General features: G+C 36.4%; 1 protein-coding gene across 1 annotated transcript in view; it reads left to right on the plus strand.

Moving 5' to 3' along the window:
* Nucleotides 1–770: 770 nt before the first annotated feature.
* The window catches only part of LOC128551362 (kinesin light chain-like), a gene marked incomplete at its 5' end in the record, with an annotated part of 31,232 nt that continues 15,952 nt past the window's right edge, over nt 771–16,050 (plus strand). Inside the window, 7 exons of the mRNA XM_053532210.1 lie at nt 771–870; nt 4,655–4,776; nt 8,118–8,244; nt 8,636–8,864; nt 14,678–14,765; nt 15,590–15,691; nt 15,933–16,016. Coding sequence (XP_053388185.1) covers nt 771–870; nt 4,655–4,776; nt 8,118–8,244; nt 8,636–8,864; nt 14,678–14,765; nt 15,590–15,691; nt 15,933–16,016 — 852 coding nt within the window. The remainder of the gene's footprint in view (nt 871–4,654; nt 4,777–8,117; nt 8,245–8,635; nt 8,865–14,677; nt 14,766–15,589; nt 15,692–15,932; nt 16,017–16,050) is intronic.

Genomic DNA, 16,050 nt, shown 5'->3' on the forward strand with positions numbered 1-16,050 from the left:
GATCTGAATGTTCACCTTGATGATATCTAGGTCATTTTCGAAACTGGGTCACGTGCGGTCAAAAACTAGGTCAGGAGGTAACGTGGGTCACGTGCTATCAAAAACTAGGTCAGTAGGTCAAATTATAGGAAAACCTTGTGACCTCTCTAAAGGCCATATTTTTCATGGGATCTGTATGAAAATTGGTCTGAATGTTTATCTTGATGATATCTAGGTCATTTTCGAAACTGGGTCACGTGCGGTCAAAAACTAGGCCAGTAGGTATAAAAATAGAAAAACCTTGTGACCTCTCTAGAGGCCATTTTTTTCATGAGATCTTCATGAAAATTAGTGAGAATGTTCACCTTGATGATATCTAGGTAAAGTTCAAAACAGGATCACGTACCTTTGAAAACTAGGTCAATAGGTCAAATAATAGAAAAACCTTGTGACCTCTCTAGAGACCATATTTTTCAATGGATCTTCATGAAAATTGGTCAGAATTTTTATCTTGAAAATATCTAGGTCAAGTTCAAAACTGGGTCACATGAGCTCAAAAACTAGGTCACTATGTCAAATAATAGAAAAAACGATGTCATACTCAAAACTGGGTCATGTGGGAAGAGGTGAGCGATTCAGGACCATCATGGTCCTCTTGTTGTACATACGATTTGGCATGCCTATTTAAAAGTAATTCAATACACGCGCGTTCATTTTTTTTTTTGGCTACGCACTGGACACCAAAACTTAGTTCAAACGAGAGATTTGTGTAATTTTGAACTTTTATACAGGACATGGTAAGAGATATGTCGGCTCGCGTGCTGTCTGCTGTGCAGATGCGTAGCCCAGCGCCTGTGATTCAGCATGGTCGTTCAGTTTTATTCCTTGTTCGTATATTATAACATCAATCTCCTATCTTTTTCAAGTTATACCAGCAGGTTACGGGCCAAAGATAATTTTTAGATTTTAGTTCTTAACCTTTACCTCGCTAAATTTCTATAATGGGCTGGTCTATCATTCAATTTGGGCAGTACCATTTATTATTTGAAGGGGTCTTCAATGAAAATTTACTGACTGAATAGCGAACAGTTCAGACCAAGATGAGCATGCACTGGTCGCAAAGGCAGAATCAGTTGTCGCCAGCAGGCTAAAGGTTGATTAATATATCTGCTGGCGATTTGAAAGACATACATGATTTGCATACTTGTGAAGGTGTAATATTGGCTCGTCTGATTTTTAAAAAAATCTATGTCACTTGATCGTCGTGTTGATTTAGACTTTTTAGCTCACCTGAGCATGAAGTGCTCAAAGGTGAGCTTTTGTGAGCGCCCTGTGTCCGTTGTCGTCCGTCCATCCGTCGTCGGCGTCAACAATTTGACTGTTAACGTACACTCTAGAGGTCACAATTTTGGCCCAATCTTAATGAAACTTGTTCAGAATGTTACTCTTAATAAAATCTTGGATAAGTTCGATATTGGGTCATCTGGGGTCAAGAACTAGGTCACCAGGTCAAATCAAAGGAAAAGCTTGTTAACACTCTAGATGTCACAATTTTGGCTCAATCTTAATGAAACTTGGTCAGAATGTTACCCTCAATACCATCTTGGAAAATTTTGATACTGGGTCATCTGGGGTCAAAAACTAGGTCACTAGGTCAAATCAAAGGAAAAGCTTGTTAACACTCTAGAGGTCACAATTTTGGTCAGAATGTTACCCTCAATAAAATCTTGGACGCGTTCGATATTGGGTTATCTGGGATCAAAAACCAGTTACCAGGTCAAATTTAAGGAAAAGCTTGTTAACACTCTAGAGATTACAATTTTAGCCTAATCCTAATGAAACTTGATCAGAATGTTACTCTCTATAAAATTTTGGACGAGTTCGATATTGGATCATCTGGGGTCAAAAACTAGGTCACTAGGTCAAATCAAAGGAAAAGCTTCTTAACACTGAAGAGGCCACATTTTTTACTGTTTCTTCATGAAACTTGGTCAGAATGTTAATCTTGATGATCTCAAGGTCCAGCTTGAATCTGGGTCATGTAGGATCAAAAGCTAATCTTGAGTATCTTTAGGTCAAAAATAAATCTGGGTCAGGTGTAGTCAAAAACTAGGTCACCAAATCAAATCAAAGGAAAAGCTTGTTAACACCATATAGGCCACATTTAAGACTGTATCTTAAAGAAACTTAATCAGAATGTGAACGTTGATCATCTTTAGGTCAAGTTCTAATTCAGATCATGTTGGGTCAAAAACTAGGTCACCAAGTCAAATCAAAGGAAAAAAGCTAGTTAACACTCTAGAGGCCACAATTATGGTTATATCTTAATGACACTTGGTCAGGATGTTAATCTTGAGGATTTTTAGGCTAAAAGTAAATCTGGTTCAGGTGGAGTCCAAAACTAGGTCACCAAATCAAATCAAACGAAAAGCTTGTTAACACCATAGAGGCCACATTTAAGACTATATCTTAATGAAACTTAGTCAGAATGTTAAAGTTGATCATCTTTAGATTAAATTCGAACCTGGGTCATGTGGGGTCAAAAACTAGGTCACCAAATCAAATCAAAGGAAAAGCTTGTTAACACCATAGAGGCCATATTTAAGACTGTATCTTAATGAAACTTAATCAGAATGTGAACGTTGATCATCTTTAGGTCAAGTTCTAATCCGGGTAATGTTGGATCAAAAACTAGGTCACTAAGTCAGATCAAAGGAAAAAAGCTAGTTAACACATTAGATGCCACAATTATGATTATATCTTAATGAAACTTAGTCAGATTGCTAATCTTGAGGATCTTTAGGCCAAAAATAAATCTGGGTCAGGTGGAGTCAAAAACTAGGTCACCAAATCAAATCAAACGAAAAGATGGTTAACACCATAGAGGCCACATTTAAGACTGTATTTTAATGAAACTTAATCAGAATGTGAACGTTGATCATCTTTAGGTCAAGTTCTAATCCGGGTCATGTGGGGTCAAAAACTAGGTCACCAAGTCAAATCAAAAGAAAAAATCTAGTTAACACTGTAGATGCCACAATTATGATCATATCTTAACGAAACTTGGTCAGAATGTTAAACTTGATGATTTATAGGTCACATTTAAATCTGGGTCATGTGGGGTCAAAAACTAGGTCACTAGGTGAAATCAAAGGAAAAGCTTGTTAACACTCTTGAGGCCACATTTATGATATATCATGAAACTTAGTCAGATTGTTAATCTTGTTGATCTTTAGGTCATGTTTGAATCTTGGTCATGTGGGGTCAAAAACTAGGTCACCGAGTCAATTCAAAGGAAAAGATTCTTAATACTGTAGAGACTACATTTTTGACTGTAATTTCATGACACTTGGGAAGAATGTTAATCTTGTTGATCTTTAGGTCAAGTTTGAATCTTGGTCATGTGGGGTCAAAAACTAGGTCACCAGGTCAAATCAAAGGAAAAAAGGAAAAAGCTAGTTAACACTGTTGATGCCACAATTGTGATCGTATCTTAACAAAACTTGGTCAGAATGTTAAACTTGATGATTTATAGGTCACATTCAAACCTGGGTCAAATAGGGTCAAAAACTAGGTCACTAGGTGAAATCAAAGGAAAAGCTTGTTAACACTCTTGAGGCCACATTTATGATATATCTTTATGAAACTTAGTCTGATTGTTAATCTTGATGATCATAAGGTCAAGTTTGAATCTTGGTCATGTAGGCTCAAAAACTAGGTCACCAGGTCAAATCAAAAGAAAAGCTAGTTAACACTGTAGAGGCCACATTTATGATCATATCTCATTGAAACTTGGTCAGAATGTTAATCTTGAGTACCTTTAGGATAAAAATAAATCTGGATCAGTTGGAGTTATAAAATAGGTCACCAAGTTAAATCAAAGCAAAAGCTTGTTAACACCACAGAGGCCACATTTATGACTGTATCTTAATGAAACTTAATCAGAATGTGAACGTTGATCATCTTTAGATCAACTTCTAATCCGGGTTATATGGGGTCAAAAACTAGGTCATCAGGTTTAATCAATGGAAAAGCTAGTTAACACTGTAGAGGTCACATTTATGATCATATCTTAATGAAACTCAGTCAGAATGGTAATCTTGATGATCTTTAGGTCAAGTTCAAAATCTGGGTCATGTTGGGTCTAAAACTAGGTCACCAGGTCAAATCAAGGGAAAAGCTATTAACACTTTAGAGGCCACATTTATGACTATATCTTCATGAAACTTAGTCAGAATGTTAATCTTGATAATCTTTAGGTAAAGTTTAAATGTGGGTCATGTGAGATTAAAAACTAGGTCACAAGATTAAATCAAAGGAAAAGCTAGTAAACATTCTAGAGACCTCATTTATGACCATATCTTAATGAAACTTAATCAGAATGTTAATCTTGATAATTTTTAGATGATCAAGTTTAAATCTAGATCAGGTGGGGTAAAAACTAGGTCACCGGGTCAAATCAAAGGAAAAGCTTGTTTACACTCAAGACAAACATTCTGACCAAGTTTCATAAAGATAGGATTACAAATGTGGCATCTAGAGTGCTAACAAAGTAAATGTTGACGGACGACGGACGCCGACGGACGCCGGACAATGACCGGCCACAATAGTTCACCTTAAGCACTTCGTGCTCCGGTGAGCTAAAAAGATAAAATGTTTGTTTGTTTTTGCACAGAGAATGGAGACTCAACTAAAGATCAGCAAGGTGCATCTATTTCTCCTAGGTCTACAGAGGTTGTCATAGCAACGGAGAAAGTTTGCCTTGAAATGTCATCTGGGATTGCGTCTGCTCAAAACGTAAGCTGTCACGTGAATTATTATCGTTTAATGGTCATAATGACCTTGCGTATAACCTGGTTGCAACATTTTTATTATGCACTTGAAATATATCAGTTTTTTGCTATTTTCTATTTTCGGTAATTGTTATCTCAGAAATTTGACAAAGGGTTTGAATATTTGATTAACTTAACAGAAATTAATTTTTCAAACTCTATATTATTAAAATTCTTACACAGAGATAGTGAAAATCACAATCTTGGCAGACACAGTACTTAACATAAATTTCATTTTCTACTGTGTAACATCCATTGATTTGGAGAATGATCAGTAAGTATGGTCTAGTAATTATGTTTCTCACATGTAGGGGGGAAGACATATTGATTTAGTGCTGTCCGTCTGTTGGTCTGTCTATCACAAAGTTTGTCCACGCAACTTCTCTGAAACCACCAGGCAGATTTACAAATGATCATTGCCAAGCCTAGTTGTGCATATCATCAGCATGTTCCGGTTCGGTGATTTTCAGTGGAGTTATAGCCCTTGATTCGTAAAACTTTATGATGTTTTGGCCACTTCTGTTATATTATTGGGCGGATTTCACCAAACCGTACAGGAGTGATCAGTGCCAAACGTTATTATGCATATTGTTAACATGTTCCGGTTCAGTAATTTTCAGTGGAGTTATGGCCGTTGATTTGTTGTAGTTTACCTTGTCCGTGCAACTGCTGTATTGCCAAGCTATAGGCATATTCCGGTTCAGTGATTTTCAGTGAAGTTATGACCCTTGATTTGTCGTATTATACAGTGTTTACACTACTTGCTGTATACCACTGGGGTGAATTTCGTCAAACTTCACAAGACAATAGTGTGAAGCGTAGTTGTGCTTATCATTGGCATGTTCCGGTTAAATGTTTTTCAGTGGAGTTATGAACCTTGATTTGTCAATTTATGATGTCTGTGCTACTTCTCCAGTAAATTTCACCAAACTTCACAGGAGCGATAACTGCCAAGTCTAGTTGTGTATATCGTTGGAATATTGCGATACAGTGATTTTCACTGGAGTTATGGCCCTTAATTTATGGCATTTACAATGTCTGCGTGTAAAGTGGTGGGAGACATATGTTTTTATTTGTGAAAAACAATATCTGGTTTTATTAGCTCACCTGAGCACAAAGTGCTCAGTGTGAGCTATTGTGATCGCTCACCGTCCGGCATCCGTCCGTCCGTCTGTCCACACTTTCCTTTAAACAACATCTCCTCCTAAACCACCAGGCCAATTTTGATGAAACTTCACAGGGATGTTCCATGGATGGTCCCCTTTGAAAATTGTTCAAAGAATTGAATTCCATACTGAACTCTGGTTGCCATGGCAACCGAAAGGAAAAACTTTAAAAATCTTCTTTTCAAAAACCAGAAGCTTAGAGCATAGATATTTGGTGTGAAGCATTGCCTAATGGACCTCTACCAAGATTGTTCAAATCATGACCCCGGGGTCAAAATTGAGCCCACCCCAGGGGTCACTTGATTTTACATAGGAAAATCTTAAAAAATCTTCTTTTCAAAAACCAGAAGCCTAGAGCTTAGATATTTGACATGTAGCATTGCCTAGTGGACCTCTACTAAAGTTGTTCAAATCATGACCTCCGGTTCAAAATTGATCCCGCCCCAGGGGTCGCTTGATTTTACTTATGAAAATCTTCAAAAATTTCTAAAAATAAACCAGAAGGCGTAGAGCTTAGATATTTGACATGTAGCATTGCCTAGTTGACCTCTACAAAATTTGTTTAAATCAGACCCCCAGAGTCAAAATTGACCCCGCCCCAGGGGTCACTTGATTTTACATAGGAAAATCTTAAAAAATCTTTTTCTCAAAAACAAAAAGCCCTAGAGTTTATATATATGGTGTGAAGTATTGCTTAATGGACCTCTACCAAGTTTGTTCAAATCATGACCCCGGGGTTAAAACTGACCCCGCTCCAGGGGTTACTTGATTGTACATAGGAAAATCTTAAAAAATCTTCTTCTCAAAAAGTATAAGCCCTGGAGCTTTGATATTTGACCTGTGGCATTGCCTAGTGGACCTCTACTAAAGTTGTTCAAATCATGACCCCGGGGTCAAAATTGACCCCGCCCCAGGGGTCACTTGATTTTACATATGAAAATCTTCAAAAAAATTTCTAAAAATAAACCAGAAGGCCTAGAGCTTAGTTGTTTGACATGTAGCATTGCCTAGTAGATCTCTACTAAATTTGTTCAAATCATGACCCCGGGGTCAAAATTGACCCCGCACTAGGGGCCACTTGATTTTACATATGAAAATCTTCAAAAAATTTCTAAAAATAAACCAGAAGGCCTAGAGCTTAGATATTTCACATGTAGCATGGCCTAGTGGACCTCTACAACATTTGTTCAAATAATGACCCCCGTGGTTAAAATTGACCCCGCCCCAGGGGTCACTTGATTTTACATATGAAAATCTTCAAAACTTTTCTAAAAATAAACCAGAAGGCCTAGATCTTAGATATTTGACAAGTAGCATTGCCTAGTAGACTTCTACAAAAAAATTTCAAATCATGACCCCTGGGGTTAAATTGGCTCCGCCCCATGGGGTTACTTTATTGTACATACAAAAATCTTTAAAATTTTCTAAAAAAAATACAGAAGGCCTAGAGCTTAGATATTTGACATGTAGCATTGCCTAGTGGACCACTACAAAAATTGTTCAAATCTTGACCCCCCCCCAGGGTCAAATTGACCCAGCCCCAGGGTTACTTGATTGTGCATGGGGTTGCGCACCGGGAATGGAGTTGCTCGTATACATCATAATGTATACACACGCGCAACTCCATTCCCGGGGCGCAACCCCATTCCCGATTATTTTTTTGCCAATCTTTCCCCCAAAAGCAACATTTCATTCAAGTATATGTAATATTCATGACTGTTTTACACGTGTTTGATCGTTAGAAGCGTCACATTCAAGAAAGAAGGCACAAGAGTTAGAAAATTTGCATTGTTCATGATTCCATACTTTTTTTGACAGTTCGAGCCAGCAGAGTTTTCGTGATAACAGAGCTGATTCTTAAATTAATAAGTTGGTATTTCACGCGTATGATCTTTATTCATTTTTGTGTCGAATAGCATTTTGCTTTTTTTGAAAACACTCGTAAATGTGTCAGTATTTACAAAAACAAAAACCCACCTACCTCGATTTTGTATATATTGATGCGCAACACCAGCACCGGACGTCACGCAACCCATTTTAAGTGTATACCCAGTGGGAATTGGAATGCGCGTTTACCATCCGTGTTAACGTGACATATTATGTATATTACTAACTTGAAATCATATCTTTGAATATTTAGAAACAGACTGAAAACATTTTAGAAGGTGAGAAGGAGCAGGAAAAGTCTGGAGAGAATGTATTAAATACAAGCACAAATCTGGAACTAGGTTTCCCTGAGGATGATGAGGAAACAAATAATCCTGAAGGTATCCACAATAGTAAACAACTTACGTCTTGGGCAATGACTACAAAATATAACACTAATTGAAAAAAAATTGCATTACTTGAGATGCGTAATGGCAAGTTTGAACATTTTAAAAGCCTTAAAAACTATTCTCTAGAATAAGCAACTCTTAAGATTGAGTGAACCTGTAAAGATCTATTCATGTGCAGAGAACGCAATATTCTGAATATTTTTAAGTGTGTATGAATGCATTTTCAGTGCATTGAAAATAAAAAATAACAACATGTATTCTTTGTTTGCAGTTGTGTGACATCTGAATAGAATATTGTTTAGATTTAATTTGTAGATAATAAGGATACATGCTATTACAGAATGTCATGATTATTTATTTTCCATAATATGTCGATTTTCAGTTCTTTCTCCGTCACAGCCTAGTGCCAGTGCACAGGCTGCTAGTGGAGGTTATGAAATTCCGGCACGATTATGCACTCTACATAATCTAGTCATACAATATGCCTCACAGGGTCGTTATGAGGTCGCAGTACCTTTATGTAAGCAGGCTTTGGAGGAACTAGAAAAAACAACAGGCCATGATCATCCAGATGTGGCCACTATGGTAAACATTCTTGCTCTTGCGTACAGGTAAGAATGATTTGTAAAAGCAACAGCCAATAAGTGCCCAGTCAGTTTAGAGTTAAAGGAAGCCACATTTCACTATCTATTATTTATAGGTCTTTATCTTGGTTATGCATACTTGTATCCTTATTGTATTGGTCCATAGTTGATGGACTGTTTTGAACTATTTGTGTTCATAGATATTTATCTAGAATTTAAGGAAGTAAAAGGGAATATGTAAACTGATTCACCCAGTTTGGTATGTAAGCATCAATACATTCCTAAGTTTTAAGCATGTGGAAACTGTGTCGGCGTTGGTTAAAGTTTTTATGAAATGGTAGTATCTTGTTTACCGTCAAAGATATTTACTTCAAACTTGAGACACTTTTTTATTATAACAGTCTCTACCTGTAGGCAAGAGTGCATAACTCTGTCAAGTATTTTGGGTGAATTATGGCCATTTTTGGACTTGGAAATTGGTTCAGATTTCGTAGAAGTCCATATTTCGTAAAAACTATTTGACATGTTGCATTGAAACTTTGAACACTTGTTTATTATATTAGTCTCCACCTCTAGGCAACTCTGTTCAGTATTTTGGCTGAATTATGGCCCTTTTTGGACTAAAAAATCAGTTAAATTTTTCATACCAGTCCATATTTTGCCTAACCTGTCATATAGCTTTGAAATTTTGACCATCATGGTCTACATATGTAGGCAAGACTACATAGCTAGGGCAATGACTTTAGCTCAGTTATGGCCCTTAGAATTTAGTTAAATTTCGCATACCATTTCATATTTTGTCTAAACTATGTCTTTGAAATTTTGAACACTTGCTTGCCATCTTGGTCACACATTGTCAGATAGTGCAAGGCTTATCCAAATCCACAAATACATGTACATTGATTGTCTTATCTATTCTTCTCATTTTTTCTGAAAATTCTGGTAATATTTTGACCCTGTACTTCCATTAATTCTTCGAATAGTTGGGCGTGTGTCAACAGCCAATCTTGTTGTTTTAGACACTTACCTGCCATTTGGTTGAGTGAAAATAATTATTCTGGAATGATTTCTCATTATTTTTAATCAACCACTTATCATTTTTGCTTTAATAGTTAAGGCCTAAAAATTCGTTGTTTCCGATAACATGCTCAAAAAATTAGGGTAGGTAGGTCGGAATATCGGAACATTTTAAAAAAAAAAATTATTAGGTGAGACTTTTCGGAAATTATTTTTGTGTAAACGAATACAAATAAGGTGGTTATGCCTTTAGAGCATCAGTAAGTTTATTTTTAACATCACTGACCTTGTTTAAAGTATGACAAGTGCAGTTTAGCAACTTTTTGTTAAAAAGTTCTGCAAGGCCATAAAACATATAGGGTCGGGCCAAAAATTTAGGGTTGATCGGGATACCGGAAACAAACAATTCTTTATGCCTAAAGCAGAAAATATCGTTCAGCATAAAACAATAGAACAGCTTTAGATAGCAAATATTGAAAAGTTTGGATCTCATAAAACGTTTCTTTTGTCAGTATTATCCAGAAAATTTTATTTAGAATTAAAAAACAAGAGGGCCAAGATGGCCCTAGGTCGCTCACTAGAGTAACACACCATAACAGTGTACATGTTTGTCGTAGTGACTCAGATTTTGATACTACATGACCCAGTTTCAAACTCGTCCGAGCTTCCGAGGAGATAAACATTCTGATCAAGTTTCATGAAGATTAGAGCAAAATGTGGCCGCTAGTGTGTAAACAAGATTTTTCTTCGATTTGGCCTAGTGGCCTAGTTTTTTACCCAACCGGACCCAATTTTTTAACCCGTTTGAAATTTCATGGAGACAAATATTCTGACCAATTTTTATTAAGATTGGACCAAAATGTGGTCTAAGTGTAAACAAGCATTTTCTTTGATTTGACCTAGTGACCTAGTTTTTGACCCTACATGACCCAGATTAGAACCCGTCCATGATGTCATGAAAACAAACATTATTTCACAGTTTCGTGAAGATTGGAGCATAAAAGCGGCCTCTAGAGTGTAAACTAGCTTTTTTTACCACATGACCTAGTTTTTGAACTTATATGACGCAGATTCGTCATCAGATACTTCTGACCAAGCTTTATTAAATTTGAATAAAAATTTGTCCCATAGGGTGCCACTAAGCTTTTCTTTGATTTGAACTGGTGACCTAGCTTTTGACCCCACGTAACCCAGATAAAAACTTATCTGAGATTTAATGGAGACAAACATTCTGACCAAGTTTCATGCACATCCGGTGAGAAATGCATCCTCTATTGCACACACACATAGTTTTACTTTGATTTGACTAGATGATCTAGTTTTTGACCCCAGATGACCCATATTCGAACTTTACCTAGATTTTATCAAAACAAACATTCTGATAAATTCTCATGAGTTTCAAGCTTAAATTTTGATTCCATACCTCATGTTTTTTTCGATGTAAATAGGATGTGAAACCAAAATTTGCAGTCCTGTTTGGCGCCATATAACCTATATTGTGTTGGTGCGCCGTAAAACCCAAATAAATAAATAAATCAAACTTAAAATGTTGTCTCTAGAGTGTTAACAAATGGTCCTAGGTCGCTCATCTGATAACAGCTTGATCAAATTTAATGAAAATTCTCTTTCTGCTTAAAATGCGACCCCTTTTGCATAGGCGAGGTTTTCCTTTGATCTGGCCTAGTGACCTAGTTTTTGACCCCAAATAACCCAGATTCAAACTTGCCCTAAATATCATCAAGATAAACATTCTGACCACGTTTCATGTAGATAGGATCATAAGTGTGGCCTCTAGCATGTTAACAAGCTTTTCCTTTGATTTGACCGGGAGACCTTGTTTTTGACCTCACATAACTCAGATTCAAACTTGGCCTAAAGATCATTAAGAAAAACATTCTGACAAAGTTTCATGAGGATAGAATCATAAATTTTGCATCTAGAATGTTAACAAGATTTTCCTTTTATCTGGCCTACTGACCTAGTATTTGAACCTACATGACCCAGTTTCGAACTTTACCTAGAGATCATCAAGACAAATATTCTGACCAAGTTTCATAAAGATTGGGTCATAACTGTGGCCTTTAAACTGTTAACAAGGCAACTGTTAACGCACGACAGACGACGGACGCCGGACAGTGACCGGTCTAAATAGCTCACCTTGAGCACTTAGTGCTCTGGTGAGCTAAAAACATCATGATATAATGCTCTTAGGAATTTCTGGTTTGACTGAAGGGGAGATCAAAGCTCTGGTTTGACTGAAAGGAAGATCAAAGGTCTGGTTTAACTAAGGGGAAGGTCAAAGCTCTGGTTTTATTGAAGGGAAGATCAGAGCTCTGGCTTGACTGAAGGGAAGGTCAAAACTTTGGTTTTAATTTAATCATATTTTATTGCATATGATTTTTATTTCTACATATATACATAACATACATAATAAATAATCATATATTGAAATGAAAAGAACAGCAAATGGGTTGGACTTAAAGTTATGCCAGCATTATAAACAGTTCTCCCCACTTCGTCATTATTACGTAGATTAAACCGATGATAGAAATATTTCCATGATATCTTCAAGTGAAAGATAGATAAAAAGAAACAAAAAGGGAAAACAATATTTAGTAATAGATGAAAAGGAAAAAATTTTATGTGCTGCTCTGTTCCAAACAAAGTTCGACCAATCGACCCCAGTCAACCACACAACCTCAAATGCGTTTTCTCTTTAATAGGAGGACTCCACAGGGAAAAAATGAAATAAATAAATATTAGGTTGGTTTAAATCGACCAGTATTCTTTATATATGTTTATACTTCAATAAATATGGTTGGATTTTCTGCGTCGTTCAAGCTAGTTACACCAAAAAGCAGTATTTCAGAACTTAATGGATGGACGGTGTGAGTGTTACGAAACAGCTGAAGCCTTTCATTTCTGAATATGTTGCATTTAAAAAAGAAGTGCTCTGCATCATCTATTCCTTTGCCACACTGGCAGTTGGGATCTTCTCTTAAATTATTCGAAAAATGGTCGTTATTCAAATTGCTACACATATTTCTCATTCTGGCATGACGAATTGTAAAAAAATCTATCACCGTGTAAGAAAAATGATGGTACCTCGGGTGGTTTAAACAGTTTTATTAGATTTGATTTAAATGACGACAGAGTTGGTGAATCGCGAATATTAATCTCAAGTTCATTCCATAGCGCAAGAGATGACGGAGAATATTTCTGTTCGTCTAGACAGTTACAAAATTGGTATCGTTTCTAAATTTATATCGGGTTGTCTCTCCGACTGAACTTGGAAATAGATCGTTTAAGAACTCCGGCAATAGACCGTGCTTTTACTTATAAATTAATGTCAACTTTTGCATTTTTCTGCGATCTGAAAGTGACGCCCAGCCGATTTCATTTAATAACCCTTCAATTGATACGGAACGCGTGAGACCTGTAACTAGTCTAGCGGCTTCATATTTAAATTTATCTAACGAGTCTTTTTCGTATACAATTGACGCATATTCTGTTAGGGGTTTGACTCTGGTTTGACTGAAGGGCAGATCAAAGCTCTAGTTTTGTGGAAGGAAAGATCAAAGCAGAGAGATCAAAGCTCTGGTTTGACTAAAGGAGGATCAAAGCTCTGGTTTAACTGAAGAGGGGATCGAAAGTCTGGTTTGACTGAAGGGGGTGAGGATCAAAAGTTGGGTTTGACTGAAGGGGGAATCAAAGCTTTAGTTGGACTGAAGGGAGATCAAAGCTTGGTTTGACTGAGGGGAAGATCAAAACTCTGTTAAACGGAAGAGAGGATCAAAGCTCTGGTTTGACTGAATATAAGATCACATTTTATAAACTAATTGTTATTGTTACTTTTCTGTGTTTGTATGAAACTTGCAGAGATCAAAGGAAATATAAAGAAGCGGGTAATCTTTTCAACGATGCTCTCAAAATACGAGGAAAAAACCTCGGACGGGATCACTCGGCAGCGAGCGTTGTGTTACAATTTGTGTCAGTATTTGAGGATTAAGGGCTGTAAAACTGCATTAAGAGTAATACTTGATCATATTTAGCTTCACTACTGCAATGTTTTTGGAAATTTGAAAAACGTTTGTACGTTGGAATTTTCGTTTACAAGCATTGCAAAGGTTAAATAATGTCCTTACTGTTTGTTTTAGTTTCGGAAGGTTTCAAGTATGAATGTAAACAAATTTAATCAAACAATGAAAGGAAAGTTAAATTGATTATAGTGAAGCTTTTTGCTTTTAGGATGCCTGTTGTGGAGCCCATAATTCGCAAATACTTGTCACTCTATAATTATCTTGGGAACTGACCATTTATAGGCGTTTTAGTCCACCACATACGTTTTCCAAGAACTATTTGTTTTCATGAAAAAGAAATAGAAATTTTTCGAATTTCGTTCATTGTTACTGTACAGCAGAATTGCTATACTTGAAAGGTTTTACTGACACCTGTCACTGCCTTTGTAAATACTATTGGTTAGCTTGGAGTGTAGAATTCTTTATGGAAGGCCGGTGGTTTTACCCAGGTCTTGCCCTATGCCTGAAGCAATGCCTGGAGAGGCATCTGCGGTCAGAGTTCCTCGATATCAAAAGCTGAAAAAGTTGCCATATTACCTGCATTTGTGTCAGTTTGACTCTAACCTAACTAGAGGAAGAAAAACATAAAATTTATCAGTTCACAGTAATACGTTATAACGGTATATTGCTACCTAGTTTCATGGAAAATGTGTACTGTAATGGACATCACCTATAAATGTTCTTGTTCTGAACAAACCAACTAAAATATTTCTTTTGGCTTATCTTGATATTACACTATTTCAGAGAACAAGGCAAATATAAGGAAGTGGCCAATTTATTATATGATGCCCTAGGCATACGTGAGAAAACATTAGGACCAGATCATCCGGCTGTGAGTTATATGTCATAAAGTCTATGCGAGAAAGTCTATTTTATGTGATGTGAATAAACATATTTGGCCATACTGATGTGTAATGTAATTTTAGAATAATGCTACACAGCTTGGCATTGACCCTTGTATATTTTGTACTGTTGTAATATCTGTCCCTTGTATGACTCCTGTATAAAGACTGTAAAACCGTTGTCAGATTGTATCAGTAAAGTTTAATACCGACAGACACATAAATTAAAGAAGGTTGCATGCATGTACAATGCGGATATATTTCTGTAGATTTCGATTGATTGATACCTGTTTCGGTTTTGAATCAACCAGGTTCATGATGCCCTCCTTAAATAAGAGAGAATATAATGTTTTGCCCATATCCGTTGGTCTTTGGTTTCCAATCAGCTAGAAAATGATTTGGGCTTCAATAGTCAAACTTCATTTTTGTTTCTTAGCTCCTAAATGCCTTGAAGCATATTTAGTCTTAACATTGTTGCCAACAAGGGACGAACACTAACAAAGTTTGATACTGGTAGGGGACTTCTGTATTGTCACTGCAATACTTGGTCATTTGTTTTGTGACCTACATAATACTACTATTGTTGCAGCAAAAAGAAAATACGTCCATCAACCAACAAAGATGTACCGATACCCATGTTTCTACTTTAAATATGCAGATTGTAAATCTGATGTTTTCCTATGTGTGTTAGGTAGAAGCAGCATTGGAATTATATGTGTGTATAGATAATTGCATCAGTAACTTGCAGTAGTTAATCTGTTTGCTAATACTATTGTTTGCTAATAATATTGTATATATATTTGATCAATTTCAGGTAGCTGCCACATTAAATCATTTAGCCGTGTTTTATGGTAAACGTGGAAAATACAAGGAGGCTGAACCACTTTGTAAACGTGCATTAGAAATTAGAGAAAAGGTGTGTTGTTAGCATTTTAAGGGACTTCTGTGTAAAGTTTTCAGTTGTAGAAACATGTAAATAAGCAGTTACCAAATGTTGTTTTACGTTTGTCATATTAATGGTTTGATAAAAGGAAATTCAAGAAGCCATTCTTCTTTGTATAGTTTTAAGAGTAAATAGATATATACTTGAAAAGATAGGAACCAACAAAGTTTACTTGTTGTCATGGTAACTGAAGTATGTGTCCTTGGCTTTTCAGGTGTTAGGGGAGGATCATCCAGATGTTGCTAAGCAGCTAAACAATTTAGCTCTTCTTTGTCAAAATCAAGGCAAATATGAGGAGGTAAGTGCAATTGTACACTAAGAAAAATATATAA

The sequence above is a fragment of the Mercenaria mercenaria genome, unplaced genomic scaffold (genome assembly GCF_021730395.1).
Source record: "Mercenaria mercenaria strain notata unplaced genomic scaffold, MADL_Memer_1 contig_1018, whole genome shotgun sequence".
NCBI classification, from domain to species: Eukaryota; Metazoa; Mollusca; class Bivalvia; order Venerida; family Veneridae; genus Mercenaria; species Mercenaria mercenaria.